The sequence below is a fragment of the Hordeum vulgare genome, chromosome 6H (assembly GCF_904849725.1).
Source record: "Hordeum vulgare subsp. vulgare chromosome 6H, MorexV3_pseudomolecules_assembly, whole genome shotgun sequence".
NCBI classification, from domain to species: Eukaryota; Viridiplantae; Streptophyta; class Magnoliopsida; order Poales; family Poaceae; genus Hordeum; species Hordeum vulgare.
The window spans coordinates 383,799,095-383,821,015 of record NC_058523.1 but is presented as its reverse complement, the minus strand read 5'-3'; the positions used below and the strand labels follow the sequence as shown (position 1 = coordinate 383,821,015).

The 21,921-nt window shown below is 48.7% G+C and overlaps 1 protein-coding gene across 2 annotated transcripts in view; it reads left to right on the top strand.

Moving 5' to 3' along the window:
* Positions 1-20,645, top strand: part of LOC123401298 — a 36,269-nt gene extending 15,624 nt beyond the window's left edge. For both annotated transcript variants that reach the window (XM_045095072.1, XM_045095073.1), the window contains 8 exons: positions 14,397-14,656; positions 14,750-15,179; positions 15,256-15,597; positions 16,394-17,198; positions 17,320-17,378; positions 19,201-19,656; positions 20,123-20,161; positions 20,288-20,645. In XM_045095072.1, coding sequence (XP_044951007.1) covers positions 14,397-14,656; positions 14,750-15,179; positions 15,256-15,597; positions 16,394-17,198; positions 17,320-17,378; positions 19,201-19,656; positions 20,123-20,161; positions 20,288-20,467 — 2,571 coding nt within the window. In that variant the 3' untranslated portion in view covers positions 20,468-20,645. The remainder of the gene's footprint in view (positions 1-14,396; positions 14,657-14,749; positions 15,180-15,255; positions 15,598-16,393; positions 17,199-17,319; positions 17,379-19,200; positions 19,657-20,122; positions 20,162-20,287) is intronic.
* The last annotated feature ends 1,276 nt before the right edge of the window (positions 20,646-21,921 follow it).

The following is a 21,921-nucleotide window of genomic DNA, read 5'->3' as shown; positions in this document are numbered from 1 at the left end:
AGTTAACCGCACGGTAGTAAGTTACATCATGAACCTCCTTTGTCATGGAAATTTGGCATGTGGTGAATGCTGGGCATGTGAAGGTAGGCACTGCTCTAGTACCACCTGAGAGAGTAGAAAGCATCTCAGGAACAAGTCCAAATGTGTTCAACTGCTCATACAAAGGAACATCGTGAACTGTTGAAGGAATAACTTTAATAAGATCCGCTAGATGTTTTTAGAGACATAGAAAATCAAAGGCAGTAATAACTTGACCCAAATATCTTAGGGTGTGGTATGTGAATTCCGAAGGATAGCAAGAACTGTAGTTTTGAATTTGGACTTTTGGAGGAAATTTAATTCTAATTTTCTTCTTGTTGGAGTAGAAATGGATATTGAATTATTTCTACTAAATGTCTGCTTGGGTTCTGATACCACAGTTGAATTGAGTTTGTAAAAATGGAGGCCCTATGTGTTTCCAAGTTGAAATGGAATTGGCTTACAATTCAACTTTCTGTTTGGTTGCTAAAAAATCCACAGATAACATATAGGTCACCACCCAAAACCAAATCATATTTGGCTGCCGGAGAAATAGAATCACACATGTGGTCGAGTGGCTTCGGCATGAATGCTCCCCGGTGGCAGCAGAAGAGGTGGTGGGAGCTGGCTGGCGGCGGAGGCTGTGAGCTGTTGCCACCTGAGCCGAAGACAGGGAGGGGGAAGAAACAGTTCATGATGGCGGATGTACTTGAGATCTCGCTGGTTGCAGTCAGTGCCACAGGCTGCCACCTGAGCGTTATCACCACCTAGTAACTCAAAGGTGGAGGAAGAAGCAACCATTGCCAGAGAGGAGAATAGAGGAGGCGGCCAGAGGTGGAGAAGGGAAGAAGGAAGAAGATGAGGCGAGTGACTGTAGAGGTAGACGGAGGCAGGGGGGCTGTGGAGGTCAAGGGGACACAGGGGCTGACTGGTGGCCGGTGGCGGAGGTTGACAATGACACGTTATCGGATATGAGAGGAAGTGGGGGCAGCCTTCGAGCAAGCAAATCTTGCAGAAACAGCTGATATTCAAAAGACTCAATTTCAGTTCCTGAATTCCAAGTCCAGTTCCAACATCCAAACAGGGTGTAATGCAATATGCTGACCTTATATAACTAAGAGTATAATTTTGACAAGCTAACATAACTAAAAAAAAATCTGCAGTCTGGCTCTTTTGGTTTGTCAAGGTTAAAGTTGACCTAAAAAGCATGGATACGGCGACACGGACACGGCGACACGCATACGGGGACACGGGATACGGCATTTTCCAAAAACAGCCCATCGGGGACACGACAAGTATATATAAAAATAAAAATAAATATGCCATGTAATATAGAGTTAGAAACAGAAAAACGAGAAATAAATAAATATAAATATGCCATGGCTGCCTGAAAGTTAGAATTCCTTGCAAGACTGAATGGATACCCTGCAACATGGAACAACAAATAAAGTCAGCAAAAGTACCATGCTTGAGCGGTCAATCAGCATAGGGAAGTGTCGTGGGTATAAGTCTGACAGTAGAAGTACGGGGTACGAAAATATATGGGCAGAGCCTTAGCTACGGCGAGGATGTATGAGTTCAGGCCCCTCTACGGTGGAGGTAAAAGCCCTACGTCTCAGTGCTCTTGGGAGCTTTGTGTCGAGTGTATTCAGGGATTACAGCAAGTGCCAACCCCTGTACCAGTGGTGAAGGGCGGCTTATATAGAGTGCGCTGCCCTTGATAATGGTCCGATGGACAGGGGTGGAGTAGTGGCGAGTAAATGCTGGCGTTACTGGTAACGTAAGCCTTAAATGCTAGTTATGGTGTGTGAAAACGTATGACCGTTGCCCTCCTGGGAGGTTACGATGTACAGAGTGGATTCCAGTCGGCACGTTAGATATGCTCTGAGTGGACCGTCGCCGACTGGATGATGGGGGCGTCCTTAGTTCAGTCGGAACCGTCTAAGGGCCTTGTCCCCTATGAAGGGTAGTCCTTGGTTAGGACCTATAGGGCAGACCTATGACCCTACCCTGGGACTATAACCCCATCATTAGTCCCCGAATGGATCGGGGCTGGAACGATGAAGTGATGTCCGGAGTTTGGAGCCGACTGGTATTGAGGTGATCTTAGCGTTGTCTGCCTCGATCCATTTTATCTTTGCGGCTAGTGATCCGAGTGAATATGCAAGCGAAACGAACCGTGAGGGACCGATTGCTTCCGCGGAATCTTTCGACGAGACCGGTCATACTAACAGCGCCGGATTTTCCAGGATTCTCAAATTTCGGTTGCCGCGCGCTCAGCGGGGATGACGTCATCGCCATCGAGTAGACTTCGCCTCCTCGATTACCGCGCCGCGATCTTCTCCACTAATCTTGCAGCAGCCGGTTGGGAGGATAAGATCTTGGGCCCACCTGTAGGTGACTCAGTCGGAGGCCTTTTAAAGCCTTCCTGGCGGACCTTCCTGTTGCGCTGCTCGTCTTCCTCCCATTGATCTCGCCTCCCCGCAACTCCCTGCACACCTCTAGCCACCTCCTTCCCCTCATCCTCTGCGGATCCGTCGCCCTCGCCATGACGAAGGGGCAGACCAGCAAGCTTGTGGCGAAGAAGAAGAAAAGGGGGCGGCCTCCACTCAGCGGCGGAAGCGGGCGTTGCCGGCGGGCTGGATCCAGGGGGACTTCCTCCCCTCCACGGTGAGGAAGACCGACGTGCTGGAGCTGGTGGAGCACGGCATGGTCGTCGATAAGTCTTGGAGGCTGTCGGAAGGCGAGATGGAGCCGGCGCCGAGGGAGGGGGAGCGCGTCCTGCTGCTCAGCCACGTGGCCAGAGGTTTCTCCCTGCCTCCCCATCCTTTCTTCCGAGGTATTATGAACTACTTCGGGGCGCAGCTCCATCACTTTCCGCCGAATGTGATAGCTCATCTTTCCGCATTCATCACCCTCTGCGAGTGTTTCATAGGATGTCCTCCCCACTGGGGGCTCTTCAAATATGTTTTCTTTACTAGCTCTCAAACGGTTAAGAAACTTAGCCAGTCTGATGATAAGACACACATCCTCCAGCTCTGCGGGGGTTTAGGATTTCAGAAGAAAACGAAAAGTAGTTATCCCTCCCTTCAGCTATCCGAGTCGGTTAGGAACTGGCAATCGTCCTGGTTCTATTGCCAGGACATTGCCTGCCCGAATGCTCCGAGTGGGTTACCACCCTTTAGTTTAGATCGTCCGGGCCCTCCCAGGAAGCTAGCGCTCTTTAAGGGAGAAAAAGCCTAGACCCAGCCTTTGATCGACGCGCTGATAACCGTCGTCCGGAACGGAGTCACCGGCATGGACCTGTTGGAGACTTTTCTGGGTCGACGCATCCAGTCGCTCCAGGCCCGAGACCACGCAATGTGGCATTACACGGGGCCTTCGGATACCACTCGGTCCCATCCTGAAGACGTGAGCGAGGAGACCGTGGGTGCGTGGGTCCGCAGCATCACTGGCACATGTGATAACCCCGTGGGAGCTCGGCGGGTGAAGGCCTTCCACGCCCAAAATCCTCCTCCGAATGAGGTGAGTACATATTGTCGAGTGCTTTTAACTTTCTCAGTTTTATTGCTTTTCTTGTCTCGCCGACTGACGTTGCCGACTGTGTTTGTGCAGGAGTGGACGAACTGGCATTCTGCAGTCTCAAGTGGGGATCCTGTCGAGGAAGAAGAAGGCAGCATGGAGGGTAGCGCGGGTAGTGCCGTGTACGTCTCTGACAGTAGGGAGACGGAGGAGGAAACAGAAGAGGAGGAGGAGGAGAGTGAAGAGCAGAGCTCGTCACCCTCACCACCAGAACGCCGAACCAAGCACCGTCATGACCCCGCTGTTCCGCCGGCTCCTCCCGTGGCCCGGAGTGCTCGGAGTGTGAAGAGAACCAGGGGTTCTTCTGCCCAGCCCGTGGATCAGCCGTCCAAGGTGGCTAAACCCAGCGGGTCTAAACCTCAGAAAGCTTTGCCTCGGATGAGGATCGCTCTTCCGGTCGCCTCAGCGTAAGTATCTTTGCTCTTCCATCTTCCTTCAGTATCCGATTTCTTTTTGGGAATCCATGTTCACGCATTCCCAAAAAGAAGAGTCCAGTGAGTACGGGGTACGAAAGTATATGGGCAGAGCCTTAGCTACGGCGAGGATGTATGAGTTCAGGCCCCTCTACGGTGGAGGTAAAAGCCCTACGTCTCAGTGCTCTTGGGAGCTTTGTGTCGAGTGTATTCAGGGATTACAGCAAGTGCCAACCCCTGTACCAGTGGTGAAGGGCGGCTTATATAGAGTGCCCTGCCCTTCATAATGGTCCGGTGGACAGGGGTGGAGTAGTGGCGAGTAAATGCTGGCGTTACTGGTAACGTAAGCCTTAAATGCTAGTTATGGTGTATGAAAACGTATGACCGTTGCCCTCCTGGGAGGTTACGATGTACAGAGTGGATTCCAGTCGGCACGTTAGATATGCTCCGAGTGGACCGTCGCCGACTGGATGATGGGGGCGTCCTTAGTTCAGTCGGAACTGTCTAAGGGCCTTGTCCCCTATGAAGGGTAGTCCTTGGGTAGGACCTATAGGCGTGTCCAGCCGTGTCCTAGCGTGTCCCCGTGTCGTGCCGTATCAGCACGGCGATTCGGCAAGTTTAGCCATGTCCATGCTTTTTAGAAGTTGACTCCGCGTCACAAAATTCATAACTAGCTCATAACTCCGTGGAGACAAACTAACTCGGAATATGAAATGGATAAGAGATATCTGGGCGAGTGATGTCTAGATAGACAAGACTCCTAACAAGACTACGGTAACGTGTCGGATCAGACAAGGGGTCACCATCAGATCATGGAGGTGAACATCGAGCTCCATGGGAGTCTCAACAGTGCACTCATCAGTAAGAGCAGCACGAGCAAGAAGATACTAGATATAATATTCCTTGAAAATAAAAAACCATCAGAGGTAGAAGAGACTTCAATCCCAAGAAAGTAGCGAAGAGGGCCAAGACAAAAAAACATGCTAACTAAGACGAACCTTCACAAAGGCAATATACTTGGGGTCGTCGCCAGTGATCATCATGTCATCAACATATAGAAGAAGAGTCCGAGCGCGAGTTGAAAAACCAGCAACAATCACCACGGAGGCAAAACGCTCAAGCCAGGCGCGAGGGGCTTGCTTAAGGCCATAGAGAGCGATGAAGATGGCATACCATCAGGAATAGAATACCTAGGTATTGGCTGCATGTAAACCCCCTCAGGCAGCACACCATTAAGAAAGGCATTTGTAACATCAAGCTAAGACACAAACTAGTGGCAAACAGAGGCCACGATAAGAAGTGTGCAAATAGTGGTCATATGGGCCGTCGGAGCAAAATTCTCATCATAATCACGACCATGCTCCTGCTGAAAGCCATGAGCCACAAGACGAGCTTTGTAACGCTCAAGAGAACCATCGGAGCACGTCTTAACCTTGTAGACCCACTTACAAGTGATGGGACGGGCATGAGGAGGAAGAGAAACAAGATCCCATGTGCCAGTGCGCTCAAGAGCAGCAAGCTCCTCGCCCATCACAAACTGCCTTTCAGTACGAACAATAGCTTCATGATAAGAAGCTGGCTCAAAAAGCAGCGCCAGCGCTCGGGAAACCAAGGCGATCAACAGGCGGAAGCGGACGAGAACGCAAGCCATAAGTAGGCTGAGACGAGGAAGACATGACATTAGTAGACACATCCACATTACGCGGACGACGAGTATAATACTGAGGAAAAGATGCAAGACTACGAGGAGGGATCACCGAGATAGGCGAAGGTGATGGAGAAGACACCGGGGATGAAGGTGTAGAATCCTATGACAAGCGAGGTGTGGAAATCATGGGAGATGGTGGCGTCAGATTTGCAACAGTCGGAGAAGCAAGGGCAGTAGGACGAATGGATAAGGGCTCAATAGGAGTGATAGGTGTGTCGGGAAAAATGAGGAAAGATATATCTTCCACTGAGAAGGTCGAGGAAGATGGACGAGGATAGAAGGGCGAGACTTATCAAAAGTCACATCCTGAGAAATACACATTCGGTGACTGACTGGATCCCAACACGATAGCCCTTATGCTCATCACTATAACCTAAGAAGACACACTCAACAGACTGAGCGGACAGTTTGGTGCGTTCACGAGGGGCAAGAACAACAACAACGACAACAACCAAGCCTTTCAATCCCAAACAAGTTGTGGTAGGCTAGAGTTGAAACCCATAAGATCTCGAAGCCAAGTCTTGGCTCTGGAACGTGGATAGCTAACTTCCACGCACCCCTGTCCATGGCTAAGTCTTTCTCGATATTCCAAACCTTCAGGTCTCTCTTAACGGACTCCTCCCATGTCAAGTTTGGTCTACCACGACCCCTCTTAACATTCTCAGCACGCTTTATCCGTCCGCTATGCACCGGCGCTTTCGGTGGCCTCCGTTGAATATGTCCAAACCATCTGAGACGATGCTGGACCAGCTTCTCTTCAATCGGTGCCACCCCAAGTCTCTCTCGTATATCGTCATTCCGTACCCGATCCTTCCTTGTGTGGCCACATATCCATCTCAACATGCACATCTCTGCTACACCTAACTGTTGGATATGTCGTCTCTTGGTTGGCCAACACTCCGCGCCATACAACATCGCAGGTCGGATAGCTGTCCTATAAAACCCGCCTTTTAGCTTTTGTGGCACTCTCTTGTCACAGAGTACGCCAGAAGCTTGGCGCCACTTCATCCACCCAGCCTTGATTCGGTGGCCCACGTCTTCATCGATATCGCCATCCTTCTGCAACATGGACCCCAAGTATCGAAACGTGTCTCTCTCCGATATCACCTGCCCACCAAGGCTAACCTCTCCATCCTCGTGCCTAGTAGCACCAAAACTGCACCTCATGTATTCAGTTTTAGACGTGTCTCTCTCCGATACCACCTGCCCACCAAGGTTAACCTCTCCACCCTCGTGCCTAGTAGCACTAAAACTGCACCTCATGTATTCAGTTTTAGTTCTACTAAGCCTAAAACCTTTCGATTCTAGAGTCCGCCTCCATAACTCTAACTTTCTATTAACCCCCGTTCGGCTATCATCGACTAGCACCACATCATCCGCAAAGAGCATACACCATGGGATATCTCCTTGTATATCCCTTGTGACCTCATCCATCACCAAATCAAAAAGATAAGGGCTCAAAGCTGACCCTTGGTGTAGCCCTATTCTAATCGGAAAGTCATCGGCGTCGCCATCACTTGTTCGAACACTTGTCACAACATTATCATACATATCCTTGATGAGGGTAATGTACTTTATTGGGACTTTGTGTTTCTCCAAGGCCCACCACATGACATTCCGAGGTATCTTGTCATAGGCCTTCTCCAAATCAATGAACACCATATGAAGGTCCTTCTTTTGCTCCCTGTATCTCTCCATCAACTGTCGTACCAAGAAGATGGCTTCCATGGTAGACCTTCCAGGCATGAAACCAAATTGGTTTTTGGTCACGCTTGTCAACCTTCTTAAGCGGTGTTCAATGACTCTCTCCCATAGCTTCATAGTATGGCTCATCAGCTTGATTCGGTGGTAATTAGTACAACTTTGAACATCCCCCTTGTTCTTAAAGATTGGTACTAAAATACTCCGCCTCCATTCTTCGGGCATCTTGTTTGACCGAAAAATGAGGTTGAAAAGCTTAGTTAGCCATACTATCACTATGTCTCCAAGGGCTCTCCACACCTCGATGGGGATACCATCAGGACCCATCGCCTTGCCTACTTTCATCCTTTTTAACGCCTCCTTAACCTCACACTCCTGGATACATCGCACAAAGCACATGCCGGTATCATCAAAGGAGTCGTCTAGCTCAATGGTAGAGTTGTCAACCTCTCCATTGTAAAGGTTGTCAAAGTACTCCCGCCATCTACGCTTGATCGCCTCATCCTTCACAAGAAGCTGATCATCTCCGTCCTTGATGCATTTGACTTCGCCGACATCCCTCGTCTTCCTCTCCCTAATCTTGGCCATCTTATAGATGTCCCTTTCGCCTTCCTTAGTGTTTAAACGTTGGTAGAGGTCCTCATACGCCCGACCTCTCGCTTCACTCACCACCCACTTTGCAGCCTTCTTCACCACCTTATACTTCTCCATGTTAGCTGCACTCCTGTCCAGATATAGGCATCTGAAACAGTCCTTCTTCTCCCTAATAACCTTCTGGACCTCATCGTTCCACCACCAGGTGTCCTTAGCTTCCCTTCTACTTCCCTTGGTCACCCCAAACTCCTCTATAGCGACCTTTCGCAAGAAGGTCGCCATACTCGTCCACATCAAGTTTGCATCGTCTCCTTCCTCCCAAGGGCCCTCCTTAATGACCCTCTCCCTGAAAGCCTGGGATGCCTCCCCCTTGAGCTTCCACCACTTCGTTCTAGCGACTTTGGCGCGCTTATCCGGTTGGACACGAATCCTAAAGCGGAAGTCAGCAACCACAAGCTTATGTTGAGGGACAACACTCTCTCCAGGTATCGCTTTACAATCAATGCAAGCGCGTCTGTCTTCTCTTCTAGAGAGGACAAAATCAATCTGGCTAGAGTGTAGACCACTACTGAACGTCACTAGATGGGATTCTCTCTTCCTAAAGAGGGTGTTAGCTACAACCATGTCGTAGGCTAGAGCGAAGCTCAGGACATCTTCTCCTTCTTGGTTCCTGATGCCATAGCCAAAGCCCCCATGCACCCTTTCAAAACCTGTGTTAGATGTACCCACATGGCCATTGAGGTCTCCTCCTATGAAGAGCTTCTCACCAATAGGTACCCTCCTAACCAAGTCCTCCAGGCCTTCCCAGAACTCCCTCTTGGTGCTCTCATTGTGGCCTACTTCCCAGAACCTCGACCCAAAGACACAGCGTGTGCGCACGGCGCGAGACGTCGTGTTCAGCGAGGGTCGGCATGGGACAAGGCGGTGGACGACGGCTCGACGCCGACGTATGACGACTTCATTGTCGAGTACGTCCACTTCAAGGAAGCGGGGGGAGCAAGCAGCTCCTCCTCGTCGAGCATGTCTACCTCAGTTCCCAAAACTCCATTGACCCCGGTGCGTGCTATGCCGAGGGCATCACAGCCGGTGACGCCGCGTACTCTAGCACCGACAGTCACCCCTCCGGGCTCGTCTTCATCAGCACCAGCTCACGTCGAGCACAACCCGGTGGAGTTTGCCTCCCCGCTCCCTCACGACGAGGAGCGCATCGACGCATATCATGGCGGCGAACCGCTGCGGTATCGTACGATGGAAAACCTACTCGGCGACCAGCAGGTGTCGGGACTGGTGCCACGCGATCTGGAGGCGCAGCTACAACTCGCGTGTGAGGACGGTGAACCTCGGTCCTTTGCAGAGGCCGAGAGAGACGCGGCATGGCGTGCCGTGATGCAGTTGAAGATGGGTGCAGTCGAGCAGAACCCTTAAGTGGGTGTTCAAGCTGAAGAGGGATGGAGCCGGCACTATCATCAAGCACAAGGCTCGCTTGGTGGCCCGAGGCTTCTTGCAGCAGGAAGGAGTCGACTTCGACGACGCTTTCGCTCCTGTGGCACGGATGGAGTCCGTGCGACTTCTTCTTGCGCTAGCTGCCCAGGAGGGCTGGCGTGTCCATCACATGGACGTCAAGTCGGCATTCCTCAATGGCGACTTGAAGGAGGAAGTCTATGTGCATCAGCCGCCGGGATTTGCGATCCCCGGCCAGGAGGGCAAGGTACTCCGCCTGCGTAAGGCTCTCTATGGCCTACAACAGGCACCTAGAGCGTGGAACGCCAAGCTGGACTCCATTCTAAAGAAGATGGGCATCGAGCAAAGCCCGCATGAGGCGGCCGTCTACCGACGGGGCAGTGGAGGAAATGCCCTGCTGGTGGGCGTCTATGTTGACGACTTGGTGATCACCGGCATCAAGGATGCAGAGGTGGCGGCTTTCAAGGAGGCAATGAAGGCCACCTTCCAGATGAGTGATCTGGGGCTCCTCTCCTTTTATCTGGGGATCGAGGTGCACCAGGATCACTCCGGGATCGCGTTTCGACAGTCCGCCTACGCCAAGCGCATCGTTGAGCTAGCTGGGCTCACCGACTGCCACCCAGCTCTCACTCCGATGGAGGAGAGGCTGAAGCTGAGCCGCGACAGCATGACGGAGGAAGTGGACGCTACACAGTACCGGCGCCTTGTGGGGAGCCTTCGCTACCTCGCCCACACACGGCCGGACTTGGCATTCTCCCTTGGCTATGTCAGTCGGTTCATGGAGCGACCGACGTCTGAGCACCAGCAGGCAGTGAAGAGGATCGTCCGCTACGTGGCAGGGACCCTCGACCACGGCCTCCACTACCCTAGGTGTCCGGGGGCGGCACACTTCGTCGGGTACAATGACAGCGACCACGCCGGCGACATTGACACCAGCAAGAGCACGAGCGGGATCCTCTTCTTCCTCGGCAAGTGCCTCGTGAGCTGGCAGTCGGTCAAGCAGCAGGTGGTGGCTCTGTCCAGCTGCGAGGCCGAGTACATAGCGGCCTCCACCGCCTGCACTCAGGTGCTCTGGCTCGCTCGACTGCTTGGTGATCTCCTCGTCCGAGACACCAGAACGGTGCAGCTCCTGGTGGACAGCAAGTCCGCCCTGGCTCTGGCAAAGAACCCTGTTTTCCACGAAAGGAGCAAGCACATTCGACTGAGGTACCACTTCATCCGAAGCTGTTTGTATGAAGGGAGAATCGAGGCGAGCTACATCAACACCACGGACTAGCTCGCAGATCTGCTCACCAAGCCTCTTGGGAGGATCAAGTTCCTCGAACTCTGCTCCAGGATCGGGATGATTCGACTCTCCCACAAGACGACGTACAAGACTTAGGGGGAGAATGATGGATAAGTCTTTGTACTAGGGTCTTTGTGGGGCTGCAGCACATGGTCCTTGTGGCTGTTAGGATAGAATCCTTGACCACCAAGGACTGGCAGTTAGGATAGCATCATAGACTAGCATCTTAGCAGCATCTTATCATATGCTTTGCTGGCTAGCAGCCTATAAATGTGTATCCCTAACCCCTCAGGTTGGCATGGCATTGTGTGAGAAATAAACCAACGAAAATTGTCCCAACTCTCCTAGTGTCATCCACAACTATCAATGCTCAGGATGAAAGGTCTAACATATATATGTCATAGAAAAAAATATAATTTATGTAATGTCTTACATAACAAGTGGACATATAAAAAAGTGCAAGGGTAGAAGGATCAACAGGCTGATTACCAGATGACACTTGCGGTGCTTTTTTTTTTTCTAACATATCTGTCCATACCATCTGTGCTTTTTTTCTTCTTGTGCTTTTTTCTTGTGCTTATAGGCACCAGACTGATGTTTTCCCATGATGATTCAAATCTGCATTATTAAAACACAAAATAAAGAAGATGAATTAAATAAACTTGAACTTATATGGTAACATATGTGAATTGAAAATCATGTGTTAATGTTCGGTAATTAGACAAACTTGTCCGATAATACGGATGCATTGTGATTTCTAATCAAGGAAATGTCATCAAAACTATAGACAGGAACTGATCGTCAACCGCGCCTAGCGAAATCCCTCTCGTATCTGGCAGATTTGGAGGTGGAGGCTGGAGCGGCAGGCCGGCAACCGGCAGCAGGCCTGGCCAGCAGGCTATTAACAGGTAACTGTGGCAGGAACGAGGGCTCAAGGGTCGAGGCCAGGCGGTGACGTTCGGTAGGAGAGGATCAGATTCAGAGGAGGCGCCAGACGGCGACGTTCGGCAACAGCTAGCAGGTCGGCAGGCTTCGGCACTCGACAGACCTAATCAAGTAATCAGGCCTGGACCTAATGCAAGAAGCATGCACGAAGCCACGAACCAATGAAGGACACGATCGATCGAGTCGCCCTCGTCCTTGTCCCCCGTTAGCAGCGCGAGCCTCGTCCTCGTCGCTCGCGGTCGAGGCCTTCGGCCCAACACCAGCGGACTGCCCACCGGTCTAAATTTTTTTCTTAATACTAGGCCTACTTTTTGGGTCCCCCCAGAATCATCGGCCCTGTGCAGGCCGCACAGATGGCACTACTGTGGGCCCGGCCCTGATGCCTCGGCTAGTAACCGGGGGAGAGGTACCATCAACAATAAGAACATGAATAGGAGAATCGAGAGGTCGAGTAGAGGACAAAGCGGATGAATCCTCGATCATATGAAAAGATGCGCCATTATCAATAATCCACGAAGATGTACCTGCTTATGTAGAAGGTGGTCTCATAATGGTAGAAGAGTCACTAGCAGAACCAACAGAAGCTCTCGATGGAGAACTGGAAGATGGAGCTAGTAGGCATCAAAGTCACGTAATCTCATGCTCGGTCAGAGGCACAACTAAAGAGGTTGATGTAGATGCACCCGGCAAGAGAAAACCGAAGGCAATCAACAGTGTGTGAAGTCAGGCAATCTCCTCCCCATGAAGTACACCGGAGGCAATCAACAGTGTGCGAAGTCACACAATCTCCTACCCATGAAGTACACAACTGAAGCAGTCGACACAGTAGCACCGGGAGAGGAGCGGCCATGACCACTTGTGGAAGCCGCTAGATGTGGCGGTGTAGCATGACCGGTAACGTCTGCAAAAGCCGGTGGGGTAGACGAGGCCGTATGCAGGCAAGCACCAAGCGCCAAGGGAAGACGTGTGTGGGAGGCGCAGCCGATGGAGTCATATGCACCAACACAGTCGATGAAAGTCGTGAGAGGTGTCGGGGAAGAGCGACATTCACCGATGGAAGTTGCGAGAGGACTTGGTGTAGAGTAACAATCATCATGTGCGGAGGTCTCAGGAGGAGCCGCAGAAGAGTGACCAACACAGCCTATGGAAGAGTCGAAGGGAACAACGTTACAGGCGAACGAGCATCAAGCACCGAGGAACTGCGCATGTGTGAGACGGGAGTAGTGAAGAAAACACCGTCAGGAGGCAGCGGGCAGCGAGGGACATGCAGACCCGATGAAAACATTGTCAGGAGGCAGCGGACAGCAAGGGACATGCGGACCTGATGAAGACATATCTCCTTTTTTTACTCTTTTTTTACCAATGAACAACCAAACGAAGACTCCTGATGCACAAGACAACAATTCGTTCTGCGCTCGGGAAACGAGCAAAATTTCCTAATGCAAAACATCAGCAGCTGGCTCTCGGGGAAGTAGACGTTGGCAGGATTCGGCGAAGGGTGGGAAGACCGGTGAGGGGCGGCCGGATTTGACAAGCGGCACGAAGACCTTCGACTAGCGGCCGAATCCCGCGAGGGGCGGCGAAAAACGGGGGCCGAGGATGAGGCGTCGGAATTGGTTCGTGGGCGGAGGTGAGGGCGTGTTCGAAGGTGAAGCCGCCCCGTGCTGTATCCACACGTGGCTGCCCGGGTCATAGAGTGCTGCTGTCTCCCTGCAGTCGTGGGGCCGACACATGTGGATGGTAGATCGGGAGTGCTCGGGCGGCTCGGGAGATGCAACTTCGAATTGGATCGAACACGGGTGGGACTTGGCGGCTGGAAGCGTTGACTAGCGGGAGATCCTCGGTAGGCAGCAGCATGCGATGCTACTTCAAGGAGATGGCAGCTTCACGGACCTGCGCGTGGCACGGGAGAGCAGCACTAGAGCAGGATTGACCTGCGCTTGGTGAAGGCGCCTGAGAGCAGCGCCGTTCAGAGAAAAAGGCGGCGGCTGCTTGACGGGAGATTGGATCGAGAGCACGAGTTGTGCGTGCAAGAAAAAAAATCCAAGGCAGCGGCACGCGACGCTACTTCAAGGAGATGTCTGCTTCACAGACCTGCGGGTGGCATGGGAGAGCAGCACTGGAGCAGGATTGACCTGTGGTTGGTGAAGGCGCCTGAGAGCAGCGCCGTTCAGAGAAGAAGGCGGCGGCTGCTTGACAGGAGATTGGATCAAGGGCACGAGTTGCGCGTGCAAGAAAAAAAATCCAAAGCTCTAATACCATGTTGGGAATATGCAGAGAACCCCTTATACAATGGGGTAAATACAAAAGGCTACATGACTATATATAGTACTCTAACAATTAGCACAACACGCAGGACTTTTTTTCCCGTTGTGTTGGTACAGTATAAATATACAACTGCTAATTGTCTGATATTTCTATCATTTTTTTGTCTGATACATGTAGATAAGCTGTACTCATAAGGTGTAAAGATTATATGGTGAAGAAGGCATTTCCTTGCATTTTGTCTTCAGTTTCAGTTAGTAATAGTATCTTTAATTGGTTATCCTGCCAGCAGTCACTGCCTGCTTGTTTCTTTAGTTATGATTGTTTCATTATCCTTGTTAAAATATTCTTTATGTTTGATTTGTTTTGTCAATTAGTTCCTATTCAGTATTACTGACTGGCATGATTTTTTCTCTTAATGTAGGTGCTTTGTGTTTCGTACTCTCAGAATAGACAGCTCAGCTTTCCTACACAAAAGCAGCAACGAGCTAGTTCTGGATCGATCTGCCAGAAAAGGAAAAGATCTGCTAATAAGATTACTCTACGGTTTATTAAACAAAAAGTTGAAGCCAGTGGATCTTCTGGAAAGAAATCAACCCAGTCTACCCTAGATGAGGGATTACCAGGGAGCATTTATGCATCATCCACTGCTAAAAAGTTCATGTGGACTTATGAATCTGACAGGTATAGTTCTGCACCCACCAAAGACCTTACTACTGGAGCTAAAAAAAAAGTTTTCCATCATGCTGGAGCCTGATCGGTTATTATTATCTGCAGAAAACTGCTGATGATCTACACTAGATTTTGTGCAGCACGCGGACCGAAATGTAAATGGAACTCTCTCTCTGGTCTTCCAGCTGCACCACCTACATGTCGTAGAAGGATGGCATATTTAAATAAAAACATAAATATAAGAAAAGCTGTCGTCCGAATCTGTAGCCTTCTCAGAGAGGAAAGGAGATCGAAAGAGAGGGAATCCCATTCCCATATGTCAAATTCTAGTCATGAGAACTGTGTGGATTCAGATTCTGAGATATTCAATTGGGATTATTTTGAAGATCCAGAAATAAAAAATGCACTTGATGAAGTCCTTGAATTCATCAGAGTAGAAAATGTGAACCAGACCAGGGAAGTTGAGCCTAATAATGCAAAGTGCAACAATGTTAATAATGCCAATGAGGAAATTCTAAGTGGGCAGAAAGAGCAGGTAAGTAATTGTCATTTAACCTCAACTTCCAACCTATGTTTTGGTTAATACCGATCTTTCACCTTGAATTAATCAGGTTATGCAAGGTGTTACGAGTACAAGCACTGCAGTTCCAGAAACTGGATCACGTGAGCTTGCAGAATTGCCTACACAATCAAATGCACCCCATGCAAGTAACAGCATGGACGTTCCTTGTGCATCTGATGAAAACGTCATTAAGGTCAACAAAGATGAAACTACTGGAAGATATGGATGCAAATCTTTAGCAGTCGCCAATGCGATAGAGCTTCTGAAGTTGGTTTTTCTCAGCACATCATCAGGATCAGAAGTACAAGCTTCATTAGCTACAACCCTCCAGCTTTATTCACAGAGCGAAATTGTGGCTGCCTTTTCCTTTCTTAGTGAGAAGAAGTTTACGGTTAGTATTTGCTAACTTATGCAGTTATGTTCCCGTCGAATATCCAGTCTCTGCTATTCTTCAGTATGCTCAGCCTAGCTCAGGTCTTTTGATCCATATTAACTCCCCTTGCTTGCAAAGTGAAACATTTAGCTTCATTGCTTGTGAAACCTAGATATTTTCCTCCATTTCTTGCTGTGAGAAAACTATCCTTACAGTCCTACCACTTCTACTTACAAATAACTATTTATAGGACTCAAAATTTGCTAACCATGGTTTGTGATCACAAAAATTATACTTCATCTGAAGCATGGTCCTATCAATCTATCACAAATCACCATTCAGAAAGTAACTCGATATAGAACTAACATGTACAAATATAAGCTTGTGGTGGGGGAATAGCATGGACGTAGATGTTGGGTTCTGACGTTGATAACTGGAAATTCATTATGAAGCCGGAATCTAAATACAATGTGATTGCCTGGCTAACGTTGTCTGGATTTATGAATGTGGTGATCAATGCTGCATGCACTTATGTTTATGCCCGTGTTATCACAGCCTTTACTTTCCGCATGTTATAAGCACCTGAGTTTGCAGTGGAGCTATGCTGATAATCTCTATTCTTAGCATGTCCTGTAAAGGATGATTAGTCTGTTCAGCGTCTTCACTGTTATCCTGTCTGTAATCATGTCAGGAATCATAGAGTTCCTTCAATTCTGTAATGAGCTGGAGCAGGCAGATTGATTTAAGTCTAATATGTGATATAAGACAACAGTTATTTTGTACCGCTGTTCTTACTTCTCCCTGCATTTTGCAGGTTAGTGGACATGGAACAAAGCCATACACCCTTTCTAGAAAATTCTTCTTCAAGGCTTCTCATTCACCCTTCCCATTTGGTTCTGGAAAAAAGGCTTCTGAGTTTTCTAACTGGCTTATAGGGCAGCAAAGGAACACTGCAGACAATAGAATTTTTTTGTATCCAGATGTAGAATGTGGAGAAATTGTTTATCTCTTTTCGCTGGTTTTGTCTGGAGAGTTGTTCATTTCACCTTCCTTGCCAAGCGAAGGAGTTGGTGATGCTGATGGGCCTAATAGTTCCAGTCCTTTGGTTGAAGATACCAGTGGACTGAATGATGGTACTCACAAACGCAAGGCTGATACGGTGGAACAGGAAATCAGTGCAGCTAAGAAAAACAAGCTTTGTTACCGCCGTGAGAAAGGTTTCCCTGGTATCCAAGTTGCTCTGAATCAGGAGAGAATTCAAACAAGCTATCTCACGCAAGAGTTACATGATAAAGAGTGCCTTATTTTTAGTTTAGCCCAGGAAATGAGCATGAAGGATGTTGATTCACAGGTTGAAAGCCCCAACACGTTACTGGATTTAAACAACTCCAGTTCATGTCGACATATGCTGTCTGAATCTCATCTGGAAAGCTCTTATAATGGATGGCCTTGGGATGCTATGAAAATATATGCGGACCAGTTACCATCATTATCTTGTAATCAAAATGAATCGTCCATATTATCTTCTGATCTGTTCAGAAATGCATTTTATGTTATTTATCAAGGTGGCGAAGGAGGAGTTAATTTGAGAGAATTGTCACAGGAACTGCATCCATTAGGTACTTGCTGTTCTCATGAATAATCATTTGCGTAGTTTTTTATAACTTAGTTGTTGCATAGGGCACAGTCTTTGTTTTTGGTAGGTATAGTTCATTTTTGTTTTGATCTTATCCACTGCAGGCACACAGTTAGTTGATGTGATTGTTCATACACTGAAGAGATTTCATCTGGCCATGGAGGTAAAGCTGTAAACTTGTGTATAATGGACTAGTTGTGTACTTGTTTATGTCATATTTATCACTGTTTAGCAAGAGGTCATTCAATTCACTTCATTGAACACCTAGTTGTGACTATTTCCCTTGTGTTCTGGTTTATTATCATTTGTCTATAAAATTCAACCAACCGATCTTGTTATCAACATACACTTTGTTTCTTCATATTTATAGAAATCTGTAGAGGGTAACATAGCTAAAAATTGTACATCTGCTGTTAGTTGTAGGATTCTGCTACAAATTCTTGGTCATGCCAGTGGAATAACAGAGAAACCATGAAAAACGAAGTCGAATATGTACACTCAAACTTTCCATTTTTTTACTATTACATAAAGCATTTTGATTTTTCAAGTGAAATCGGTTTTCATATTTTTCAAGCATGTGTATTGGAGACCTTGAGATCTGTCAAACAACAAATAAAAAAGAGCAGAGTATATATCTGCTTCATAGATGTCAAAAAAAAGCCCTGCCCTTCCATCTCTTGGATAGATAGACAGGGAGGGCAGAGGCCTTTGGTGTCCCTTTCAGTCAAGAATTGAGAGAACGTAGCACCTTGTATATACTAGGCACTTCAACTGTGGTAAGATGGAGAAAACCAAGTGCAGTTCATGTGGCATTCTTCAATCCTGTGGTGTTCACCCTTTTTAGGGATTCTAGCTGATAGAGGCGAAGTTGTCCCTGTCTTTCGATGAGATCGTGGGTATCGTTTTGGGTGGAGTAGACTTTGACGATCCGACTACGAACGTGTGAGGACGTCGCGTCTTAGCAATTGCTAAACCAACTCCGAGAGGTTATTGATCACACCGGAGCACGATCAACCTGACCACGAAGGTCTATTTCCTGCACGCGAACGAAGAACAAGCAAGAAACCAAGATTGCAATCAAGATATTGCGAATATAAGAGGAAAACTTTATTGATGAAGGTGGGGTTCTGTGACGCCTTTGTCTGGTCGTAGAACACAAACGAAGAACGCGAAGTTGCAGCTATGGCGAACTTGTAATCTAAACAAAACCCAAGTCTAAACGGTGCCCTAAGGAATGTATATATATGAGGGAATAGAGAGGCAATTTCGTGACCCTTGGAGGAGGGGTCCGAAAACAGCCCTAAACTCGGTTTCCCCACACATACGGACTCTAAAAATAGCCTATATTATGGTATTTCGAAATTACATGGGCCTGACCCAAAATAAGGTGGCGTAACACCTATAATAGCCTATGGACGAAATTTATAAAGTGGTGTCTTGAATATTTCGTCCAAAGCCTTCATGCTCTCCTTATGGTGGCTTTAGAGTGCGAAAATCACCAATGGAAGCTCCATTGTTCTCTCCTGCGCGTGCACCCTCTTCTCCATGCTTGATCCCGTTCCAACGGATATCCTTCTTGTCCATGCTAGGTCCTTCATTCATGAGTACAACAAAAGTATCTAACTTAGGCAGCATCATATGTTCATGAACATTAGAAGTATTCCCAAGAAACGAAAGTACCTGGTAATTCAATTGGCGTGCACGAGCTCTAGTAAGTGGTCCAACATGTATAGCAGCTGGGGTTGTGGGTGTAACAATGGTGTTGATGTCCTCATCACTAGCTGTCTTACCTTTTTTTCCTTTCCTTTTTGAGATGAAGCCTTGAGTTGTTAGAGCAATGCATTGCTTTTAAAGTTAGAAGCCATCCGCGGCTTCTGTTATTTAATCCCTATTTCTTCATATATGGAGTCACCATGTCTGCTTAATTGTATTTCATCCCTATTTATTCATATATTGGAGTCACCATGTGCTCAATTGCTTTATAGGTCAATGCGTATGATGGTTTCCAGATCGTTGACTCATTACATAAGTCAAAGTATCATATAACCACACTTGCAGAATACAGCCATTGCAGCTGTTCACAAGCTCCAGCTTCTCAAATAATGGAGACTGGCGAAAATGTACTGAATGAGAAGCATGCCATGTCTAGTAAGCAGGGAACTGTAAAAAAGCTTGGTGATGGGCACACAGTCACAATTCTTAGAAGTGAAAGCAAGTCAAGCTCATCTCATATGTGCAGTCAATATCATGGAGATAAGGAAACACTGTCTACTGCATCACAAGACAACAGGGAGAGTGATTGCTGCCATGCTTGTGAAAGGCATATTTATCACCCTATATTGCCATGGATAAATGGTGATGGCAGCATCAATAGTACCGTCTATGAAGGTTTAACTCGTCGAATTATTGGCTATGTGATGCAATATCCAGGAACAGTAGAGGTGTGTATCTATTTTTATCATCTATATCTGCTTTTTACGTATTGGGAAAATTTTGTGTACCAATAGTTGGGAACTCTTGAATCAGTCCTAATTCATAATAATAGTGTGTTTTGTCATGATTTTCACCAAACAACCTTTTATTAAGATCCATATGAAAACTTGTTTTAACGCATTCCAAACAATGTAACATGTAAAACCAGCGAATGGCAGCTTTCAAATGGTATTGCGAAAAGAATGCACCCCTGCTTTGTAAAACAAATATATTCCTTACACACGAGGCCCAAACTACTTTATTATGTTTGTGTCCTTTCTTACTTTTTGAGGAAAGGTGACACCTCGCACATTTACAAGAAAAATCTCAGGTCTTCCTATTCGTATGGTCTTTCGTAATTGCTTTATGTTTCACCTATCGTTGTCAGCATGGTTATGTTAGAAGTTCTGATCGTATGCTTTGCTGTTGTGTTAGGAGGATGTTATCCACAAGATGGATGTATTGAATCCTCAGGTATGTTACCCTTTGTCTATTTGGGCCAGTATCATCTATATTCAGTATCATCTATATTCAAATGATTGCCGTTTAATGACAATGATGTACGCTTTGCCTCGTACATTGTCTTGGATGTTTTTGCAGACATGCAGGACCTTGTTGGAGAAGCTGACACTTGATAAAAACCTCTATGTTCGGGTGTTCGAAGAACCTGTGCCTAGGGCTCCCACCATATTGCGGAGTTTCTTTCAAAACACCTGTACAGAACCATCCAAGCCTAGAAGGCGTTACTTCTCTAACCCAACAAGCACATTCGTGTTATAAGAGGAACTGCGCATTCATGTTCGAAGAGGAACGAACTTTGCGTGCAAAGTTTGAAAAACGTTGCCTTGTCTGCTTGTGTGGAAAATACATCCACTGTCTGAATTCGAGTCATATATTCATTTTGGTCACTAAACTTCAATATACCAGAAACAGGGTCACTAGAAGGTTTTGGGTTGCACTTCATCATCCTATGTGGACTCTCGTCTCGACCTGCCAATCTCGTGGCTCATCTCAGCAGGAAATGAGTCAAGTTAAATGCCTGCTGTTGCGTGTTCACTGCTCGTTTTTTGCCACCCGCCTTCTTTTCTGCCCTTCGCCTGTGCCATTTCTTGTGGCTATGAGGCTGGGGCTTACATCTCTCGTCCCCCCGTGGCTCCATTTCCCCTACGGTGGTATTGGGTGCTGGATGAGGAAGTCGTGCTCATCTCTGAGAGCATGTCTAGCCCATTAAACCCTCAGAAAACAGAAATAACCGTTTTTTTACGGGTTAAGCAAAAAAACTAGAACCCCTTAACCTTAAACCCTTCAAAAAATTAAGGATTAGACCTGCAAACCCTTCTCAACCTGTGAAAGTGAGGATTGGGGGGCAAAATCTACCCCAACCCTCACTTCGATCCGGCCACGCGCGGGAGGGAAATTTCCCGTCCCCAACCTCCTCCCGCGCCTCCCTCGAGCCGTCGCCGCCGTCCCGCCCCCGCGTCGACCCGAGCCGCTTTCGGCCGCATCTCGTCTCCTCCTATCCCTGATCCAGCCATGTCGTTCGCACCAATCCACGCCCTCCTTCCAGCGCCGCCCTCCCAACTCCGGGCCAAGACAACAGTTGCCGCAGCAGCAGCGCTACGTCCCCAAATCCGTCGCCCCTCCCGCTCCTAAACCCTCGGCCCCACCGTCGCTCACCACCGCCCTTCGATCGTCGGCCGCCCCCTCTGCATCTGGCGTCGGCAGCAGCAGTGGCGGCGGAGCAGCCGATGGGTTCGTGTTCTACCTGCCGCACGACGAGGCGGTTGCGGCCGGGCTCGGCGGCCTTGACGCTCAGGAGTCGCAGGCCGTCGTCGACCTCCTCAACGACGACGCGTCCCCAACCTCCTCCCGCGCCTCCCTCGAGCCGTCGCCGCCGTCCCGCCCCCGCGTCGACCCGAGCCGCTTTCGGCCGCATCTCGTCTCCTCCTATCCCTGATCCAGCCATGTCGTTCGCACCAATCCACGCCCTCCTTCCAGCGCCGCCCTCCCAACTCCGGGCCAAGACAACAGTTGCCGCAGCAGCAGCGCTACGTCCCCAAATCCGTCGCCCCTCCCGCTCCTAAACCCTCGGCCCCACCGTCGCTCACCACCGCCCTTCGATCGTCGGCCGCCCCCTCTGCATCTGGCGTCGGCAGCAGCAGTGGCGGCGGAGCAGCCGATGGGTTCGTGTTCTACCTGCCGCACGACGAGGCGGTTGCGGCCGGGCTCGGCGG